Source organism: Styela clava, chromosome 3 (genome assembly GCF_964204865.1).
Source record: "Styela clava chromosome 3, kaStyClav1.hap1.2, whole genome shotgun sequence".
NCBI lineage: Eukaryota > Metazoa > Chordata > Ascidiacea > Stolidobranchia > Styelidae > Styela > Styela clava.
The window spans coordinates 6,586,668-6,596,049 of NC_135252.1; the positions used below are offsets into that span (position 1 = coordinate 6,586,668).

Here is a 9,382-nt window from a genome sequence, read left to right on the forward strand (position 1 = left end):
ATGAGGCACTTCTGCACTTGCTACTATATCTGTAGTCGTGAAGGTACCGGTAGTCTACTGTGGCAAAGCTACCCGTACTACCTCGTTTTGGCTTTCCGCCAAAATATTATAATGTAATTGTGAGATTGCATCAAATTCAAAATGTTAATCTATATAATCTATATATATACCAGCATGTATTGTCTTAATTGAAAGATAAATAATCCATCTGAAGTAGTCGCATGTATGAATTACCGTATTTCCCGGCGAATGAGTTTACCCGGTAAATAAGACGAGGCCCGTTTTTGAGCCTGAAAAATGGGTTTTGCACATAACCTCCCAATAAGTAAAATCGCATCAATATCGGAATCTAAAAATCCCATGCAACGGTTTCTGAGCTGTCGCCGCGTTTGCGCATTGGTTAAAATAGCCTATAATGACTTTTTTTATGGTAGCGTAATATTCAATTCATACCAACTACAGGAATCCAAACTGTCTTTTAATTTTAATCTAATTGTGTTCAACGTAACTCGCGATTGCGTTCACCATATAAGAACATTACCGATCTGAAATAACACGCCAATCTTCGGACATAATAATGTGAGATAAACTACCTGATCATATTTAGTTTTGATACATATTTTTGCCCTCATGCGAAATCGTTATCGCCGTTATAAAAATCCCAAGATCTGCTAATAAATCCCGGAAAATACAATTTAATATACCACAATACATATTCATCACCTCGGAATTTCCACGGAACGAACTGTGTTGCTTAATTGATTTAATTGTGACCGATTTAATCTGCTATTGCGACAATATAAATAGTATCACTGTTCCAAAATACCAACGCAATCCGTGGACATGAACATGCACGACATAAACATGTTGTTTTGATTCGTATTTTTGCAATTTAAAAACATGCCTGAGCTGTTGCTGCAACAATAATTCCGCTTCGTCGCAATGCTGCCACTCATTATTTTGGGGATATGACGGTAGGAAAAAAAAAACCTGAGCCAGCGATAATATCCCACATAGGGTGAAGTTTATTTCAGAAAAATGAATTCAATATACTTTACATTGCCCTAATTACGGTATTATGCATATATCATAGTCGCGTCAGGTCTTGCCGGTAATTGAAGAGCACAAAATGCTTATGTGTAATGGCTCTTCACTCGTGATCCACACACAAATGCGGCTACCTCAAATATGATAATCACAGCGTTGAAATTCCAGATTCACAACGCGAAAATGCCGATTCATTTAAACTGACCTGATGAGGACGTTCTTCTATCATACTCGCCTAATAAGACGCCCCCCCCTCCTCCCCCCCAAAAAAATCAGGCAAAAAATTTGGGTCTAGAAAAGCGACTTATTCTCCGGGAAATACGTTATCTTTAATAATTACTATACCAATTATTACATCCACTCAATTGCAGGAGTATCAAATGAAACGCTGCAACAAAATAGGGTGGGTTGCTTGGACATACCAAAAACTTTGAAACAATCTATGATTGCACTTTCATCCCCCCAGTTATCAATAGAGCAATGCATTTTGAATTGCGAAATGAGAAAGTACACTTATGCAATACCTGTTACACAATATGGTATTTGTTTGTGCTCGGATTCCTATACACTGTAAGTAATTTTCCCCTTTTCACTCCTTCATGATACTTTTACTTATTTTTAAGGATGTCAAGTAAATTATATATTCAATTAAAGAGTCCAGCTGCACACTAACACAAATGTATTTCTGTAACGTTTTGTCCGACCAGAGTCAGACTTCCTCAGACAAGCAGTTTACAACGTTTTTCGTTTTACGACTTTAGATTTAGAACAGTTGACAACAGTATTCAAGCAATGGCCAGATGTGGTGATGAAACTAAACTTTCAAATTTAGATGAAATAGTCGAAGTTTACCGAACAACAGTAAACGATGAACATTGCGAACCAAAAAGGTAACTCTTGCACGCAAGTGAAGTTATTGGTGCTTTTACAGATAATTTAGAGCAGGGGTGGGCAACTTCTCTAGTCGGCGGGCCAAATGTGGGAAAATGAAGTTATCGGCGGGCCGCATTATAACATGAATAGTATTCAATATCTTAATCACATATTTATTTGCTAATGCAAGAAAGAAAATTATAAATCGCGTTTGAAGTAAAGTTTGAACTACAAAAAAATAGAGAACAAAAATCCCATAATGAATTTATCATAATTCACTAAAAGTGTAATAATGTAATATCATAATGTACTGATGTACAGTCAGCGGGCCGGTCAGAATCTCGTCGCGGGCCGGACCCGTATGTTGCCCACCCCTGCTTTAGAGCCTGCCTTGTTTAATCACGAAAACTTGTACTGAAAAGTTGAAAACCATACGATTTTCAGTTGAATAAACCAGATGTCTATTCAGATTCCTCCTCCCAAAACAAAACAAACCTATTCTTCTTGCAAGTTACCCTGGATCTGGCAACACATGGATAAGATATTTAATTGAAATTGCGACAGGAATATATACAGGAAGTGTGTATAACGATGCTGATTTATATGAAGGAGGTATGGATTAACGTTTATCTTGCTATGCCAGATATTTTGCTTTAATCCAGTTCCATTTATAATCGTGATTGTATGAATACACAAACACGATGAAAACTCTATGGTTTTATTTAAACAATAGCAGTTAACCTTGGATGACTTCACATCGAGCAGGGCTGGATTTGAGGCCCTAAGCCAGTGGTTCCCAAACTTTTTATTGTCGTTACCCCTAAATCAAGTAACCAAAAGCTCAATTTCCCCTGAAAGCACTTAATTTATTGAAAAGTGCAAAATTTATCAAATTTAATAGCAACAATTACATAAGAATCCATATTCATGAGAACAACGTTCTAATTTATTCTCAGTCCAGAGGTTGGCACTGTTTCGGCGTTATCAAATGATCAGAACGAGCGGAGGACAGACAGTATTTCATATCGTCCTCAATCGCCAGCTTGTTTTGATATCTTGTTTTAATGAAAGTCATTGCAGATAATCCAACTTAACAGCAATAAGCTGGAAGACATCGAATCAAAAATGTAATTGAGTAAAAGTGGCGATACTACTATTGCGTATTGTTCTTTCCAATCGAATTGTTACTATTAGCTCGCGAGACAAGGCCGTTTATCTTTTCGTTTCGTAGCGCACATAAGGGAAATACATGGATTTTTTTTCAAAATGTTCTATAGAAATTTAGTGATAAATAATACTTTGTTCTCATTTCCAGAAGTTGCACGTTTTACAAAAAATAAAACGCTTTTACTACAAGAAATATGTGCTACCCTCTTTCATATATTCTCTGCCTATCCGGCAACACTGAACGCCGACTTCTGCATGACGTAACAATTCAAATTTATCTGCTTTAAATTTGATCGGTCGATGAATCTCAGTTTGTACCGCTCGCTCTTGCGTTGAGTCGGGTAGCCTTTCCATCGTCTTTTTCAGTGATTATTAGTTAAGGTATCAGGTATGCTAAGACGGCCTTAAAAAGTATAAGTAAGCTATTAAACACTTGTAGAATTTTACCATTAGGCCGCGAGCCGAGGCCATTTATCTTTCAGTTTCGTAGCGCACATAAGGTAACTACTAACTACCTGAAAAAGATTTTAAAATGTTCCTTAGAAATTTAGTAACAAATATTGCCTTGTTCCCACTTCCAAAAGTTGCACGTTTTACGGAAAAGACGCTTTTACTACAAGAAATATGTGCTACGATCTGTCCTATATTCTCTAAATTTTCGGCAATGAACAATGACTTCTGCATGACGTAACAATTGAATCGAATCAGCTGTCAGTGACCGGATGAATATTAGTTATTACTGCCATGGGCCGAAAGCCGTACAGTGTCGGTTGGGGGTGACTGTTTGGGGGGAATGTCAACTTTGTATCATTCGATTCAGAAATGATTCCTGATTACGGTAAACTAAAGTTGACATCCTAAAGAGGCGCCGAAACTTGCCTTGTCGGGCCACCTTAATCGGATAAATGACGTAAAAAACTTTCGTCACGCTTGGTTGGTTTGCAAATAAAAACGTAAAATAGACGTGTTTTGTAATTTTTATTTTACATGTTTTAATATTTTCCAATTTATATAATTTTTTTTAATCGTAATACCGTTTTAAAACAGCCAGTTAGGAACGCTTACGCGCAATTTTGTAATAAATCTCCGCTATCGTTGCCAGGCTACGGGCGAAGCCGCCGACTGTCGTCTGCCAGTAGTTCGACTGCTATTATTTTCACGTTTCGTTTGAGGTTCAGTGTTCGGTGATTTCAAAGAGATTCCGATAGATATTAAATTATGTCAGAAACCACATGCTGTATACACTACCACGACGATGGCCTTTTGACTGAGATATCGATCAAAAGTTGGAAAAAGATATGGTATAGTTCATTAGCCTGGAAATATTTGAAATGTGAGGTAGATGAAGAAATAACGTTAGCAATAAATATTTTGAAGTTAGATGAAGATATTCTCAAAACTAAGCAATGCCACAAAAAATGTTATTCAAAGTTCACGAACATAACAAGAAATAGCAGAGCTCGTTCTAAAAAGAAGCCCATAGACCGAAAATAGATCTTAATTAGGAATCAAGCCAAAAAGAACTTCAAGCGAAATATTTGCAGATATTGGTAACAAATTTGCAAGACGGAATAAGAATGTTCTTTCCAAAAAATGCATTATATGCAGAAAAGAAAAATTTATTAAAAGACATAAAGCACATTCAAGAGAAAAACTGTCATGTTGCGAATATTCGTCTGGTAAGATTTTTTCAGATAATTCAGTATAGATGAGGGGGTCTGGCATGGATATATCATTTATTTAAACCAGGCCTTGGGTTGAATTCTTGTTGCATATTCATAAATAACGCTATAAGGTAATTTGTATAATCCAGGCAGTTTATAATTGAGTGTCAGGATGTGTAACATGTATAAGTTTGTTGTATAGCTGAATGTTAGGCACACATAATATCCTTTATGGGAGAATTCGAATAACATATCAGTTTAGTTATTGATGTTAAAGCATTTGTTTAGTTTAGCAACGCACATGTATTACATGATTTTAATTTAAAAGTTCGAGAGAGATTTCTCATTTTAGTTCCATACTGATGTAGGCAATATTTTATTTCAGGTGGCCTTTTTTATGAAGCTGCCCTGGCAAGAAACGATGAGTCTGTATTGGTGCAAATCAGAAATAGAGACTTGGTAGCGATCGGAATGCAATATCATCCGTCGTGCTATAAAGAATACATAAAAATACTAACAGTCAAACTTCGTCAAATATCAACAATGAAAATGTATACACCAAACATTTTGAAAACTTTTGCACATCTGTTGCTAATTCTATAATAATAGAAAATGGAAAGTTTAAACATTCCTTCTCGAAACCACGAATCACCAGTCTTGCTTTAGGATGTATAGCATCAGGTGTATTCTTAAGAGTACATACCCATCTGGTGGACAAAGTTTTTTGCCCTTCAATCTGTACAACAGTATATACCTGATTTTCTTTCCAACTATCGAGCTCCTTATGCCTTTCTTCTAAAAAAGAAATATTTGACGTTACTAAAGCTTCTTGACGGAAATTACTATTTATTACCCCATTTTCAATTTCATCCACAACTTCAGTTGGTTCTTGTTCAGATATAATAGATAAATTCTGTACTTTATCAAAATTAATAGAAGAACTTTGACCTGCCTCAACGTCTGGCTTGAACACTTTAACATTTTCCTGTGACTTTCCCAGCACGTCCCAGAATTTCTGCTTCATGCATGGATTCATCATCAGAAATGAACACACCATCTGTCCCTTCTCAAAATTCACAACAGATTTATTATCGCTGATTATTAATAGAATTTGGATTATCAGTATTGGTCTCATCATCATCATATTGGCAATTGTTTGGTGTGACAGATTTTGGTTCTTTGTTTTCAGTTTTCGTCATAATACTTGGGCCAAATTTTTTGTCATCAGGTTCTGATTGTTGTAAATCACAAGAAATATGTTCACCAACCTTAATTAATCTGCATTTGTGCACTCTAACAACTATCCACCCATGCCGTACGAAAACCCAATCCATCACAACCAATATAACGTGTACAGATCCTTTCCATTCCAATGAATCTTCCCTTCTATAATACACTTTGTCACCTGTATTGAAATCTTCATCAACACATCTCACCTGTTTCCGCTAAGCACGTCGGATACGTTCGCTGCTTTCTGCTTCAATAAAAACTAGTCTTGCAGTATGTATGGAATTGATGTTGTCATCTAGAATTTGACTCATTTACTTATTCTGTAATGCAGGTATTTTATCAATCATCACAGATGGTAAGTGGGGATTTTGGCCAAACACTAGTTGATATGGACTATAACATATACATTATGAAGTAAATTTTTGTCTGACAATGCGCAACTAAGGTCGGTTTCCCAATCGACCTTTTCACTGTTTTTGATTTTTAGCAACATCTCAGTCAATGTGTGATTATGTTTTTCTACCATCCCATTGCTCAAAGGACTTTGAGCAGGCGTAGTACCAAAACATTTGGCCATATCTCAAAATTCTGCACTGTTAAATTCACTCCCATCGTCACTGTGAACTTTTGAAGGGGTACCATGAACACCAATCCATGTGGTCATGAATTTTCTAACAATGTTAATGGTCGATTTTGTGCGAATAACACATGTGCTGATAAACGAGAAAACATATCTATCATAGGAAAATACCACAAACCTGGTACAATCTCATGCAAATCCATTGCAACAGTGTCATTGAAATCTCTAGCCATTGGAAGTCCTACTACTGGTCTTGGAGGGGCTTTTATTCTTGTTTGCGTCACATTTCTCACATACTTCATTTAAAACCCCTAAAACATGTTTTTCTGATACCCCAGAATTGATCAAAAGAGATTTAATTTATCATACGATGCATGGCCAAATTGTCTGTGCAATTTAAACATTTCTTTCCTAGAAAAGTTTGCATTGACCGCCAAAATTTTATGTGGACGACCTTTAGATAAATTCATTTCTCCCCTGGGTAAGAGATTAACATAATAGTGACTTTTTGCGCCTGCAAGTAATTTAACTGGTTTTTCAAACATCTCAATAACATCATTACCCATATCAATAATAGTTTTTGCTTCTTTTAAAGATGTTTTACCAAAAAGAAGTGGTAGATTTTGATTTATAACTTCACATGCAATGTTACAAGAAATACCAGGTATTTCAACCGACAATATCACTTTGTTCAATGCTTTGATATTTTTTCCATCACCAAATACGGATGATGCATCACTGTTCAAATATTTCACTTCATTTCTCATGTTTGGGGCGAGCCTGTTGATATAATTAGATAACCATTTAGCACCACATACCGTCCTGCTACATGCAGTGTCAATGATTGCACATCCCCATATTGAAAAATATTGAACTATCAATACTGTTGCTATAATTTTTAGCAGGAATGAGAGAAGTTTTTGATCAACACAACAATAGGCGAGCTAGACTACGGCATTGTCACCTATCGCTGAATACAGTAATGGTTGTGCAGACTAGAGACGCCTATATTGTCAACTGTTTGAACAATAAACAAGAGAGTATTCCTCAAACATATATATAAAGACGACGGTTGAATAACTACGGCAAAATTTCATTATCTTTGCACTCACGTACATTTGTACTCGTAAACTTCACCAATTTTAAAGATCGAACCTACAGACATTTGCACTTAGTTCAAGCAAAACACCAAAACAGTAATAAGCAAATAGCAACGGTATACATCAGTATGCCACAACGATTCAAATTATGACAAGGGAAAGTAACAACATGCGTTTTTGAACTTTGAGTTGGGTTGTTTTATTTATTTGTAACCAGTTTCGATACGGTACCATTGCAGCTCATACTAGTCAAACACCGCCGCGAATTCGACTACGTTTTCGATATTTTATTGAAAGAAAAAAATAACTGGTAAAAAGGGGATAGGATTACAGCAAAGTAGAGACCGTGACCAAGATTATATTTATAATTTGTTATCCACTTTGACTTCTAATATTTGTACATTCCATAATAAAGAATGAAACTTTGTTTCAAGCAGAAACATTTCTGAGTAAAAATGACTGTGAGTACCCCCCCCCCCCCATGACTACGACAATGAGCGCAGATGTCCGCATATATATATGCAGGTGCTGGACTAAGTTAGGTTATTTGACATACATCTGAGCACTGTTCGAGTGTATTATAATATACATGATAACTTGTGGCTATCTGATATTTTCTGCAGGTATGTTGGGACAATTTTTGCCTGCGTTTTCTGGTAGAATTGTCGTCGTTAAAGATCATTTACTTGAACTTAAAATATCACCCAACTACAAAATGGCAATCTTGCTTATACGTAACCCGTACGATGCGATATTGGCCGAGTTTACTAGAAGAAATACACGGAGTCACACAGGAGTTGCAAATAGCGATATATTTCGAAAACCAGGTAAAAATGAACAAATTTAAAAACTTAAAGATGCTCATTCAGATATAGATATAAACTTATCGCAATGGCAGTGGAGAGCTAGGCTAGATTATTAGATCAATCACAATCGATTCCCTGATCAACAAACTTAATAGGCAAAACTGCCTACATCGTGATTACGATAAGTATATTTTGTCGTTTAAAAGTATCATTCCAAATTCTATGATTTCAACGCTTGCAGGCGGCACACGTACGCTATTGCGTTAAAAAAATATACAAATCTGAGTCTGTATTTCAATATTGTTCAAAGGTTTCAAAGATTTCTGCAAAGAACATTTACTAACGCTTTGGTTAGGCATCTCGAATATTGTCATGGAAAAATTTGTGGACAAAGTTATTGTTGTTTACTTTGAAGATCTGGTGAAAAATCCAATTAAAGAAATACGCCGTGTTGTTGAATTCTTACCTAAAGAAGTTGTTGGATCAGACGAAGAATCGTTTGAACGGAGATTAATGTGTTTGAACTTGGATTTGGCAGGAAAGTTTAAACGACCGCCAAGAAAACTGAACTTTGATCCTTTTGATATATCACTGGAAAAAGAAATTAGCAAACATATTAAAAACTTGAGCGAATTATTGCTTGAGCGTCATCATCCTCCATTGCCTCATTCGTATTTTTTACGATATAATGCAAACTAAAATCAATAAATATGATAATTTCCAGGTTATGCTATTATATACTAAGCTTTTTTTCATTTCATGTTGCTGTAAATTATTTTATGCGCCATTTGGCGTATTTAATATCTATCTATACATAGGTATCTTAACGCCATGGGCGTTATGCACTATAACTATACTTATTCACAGTTACTTACTCGATTAAGTCATATTCAACAAATTTTCTATCATATTTTT

At 35.7% G+C, this 9,382-nt stretch overlaps 1 protein-coding gene across 1 annotated transcript; it reads left to right on the top strand.

The window, feature by feature from the left end:
- The first annotated feature begins 1,839 nt into the window (after positions 1-1,839).
- On the top strand, positions 1,840-9,166 carry LOC144420827 (sialate:O-sulfotransferase 2-like). The gene is made up of 4 exons (XM_078110499.1): positions 1,840-1,937; positions 2,390-2,532; positions 8,285-8,488; positions 8,778-9,166. The coding sequence occupies exons 1-4, from the start codon at positions 1,840-1,842 to the stop codon at positions 9,164-9,166; spliced, it is 834 nt and encodes a 277-aa protein (XP_077966625.1).
- The last annotated feature ends 216 nt before the right edge of the window (positions 9,167-9,382 follow it).

Excerpts from the sequence above, each read along its gene's own strand:
- LOC144420827 (XM_078110499.1), top strand. The coding sequence starts at position 1,840 with ATGGCCAGATGTGGTGATGAAACTAAACTTTCAAATTTAGATGAAATA. Across the intron at positions 1,938-2,389 it reads GAACATTGCGAACCAAAAAG|ATTCCTCCTCCCAAAACAAA; the intron begins GTAACTCTTGCA and ends ATGTCTATTCAG. Across the intron at positions 2,533-8,284 it reads TGCTGATTTATATGAAGGAG|GTATGTTGGGACAATTTTTG; the intron begins GTATGGATTAAC and ends TATTTTCTGCAG.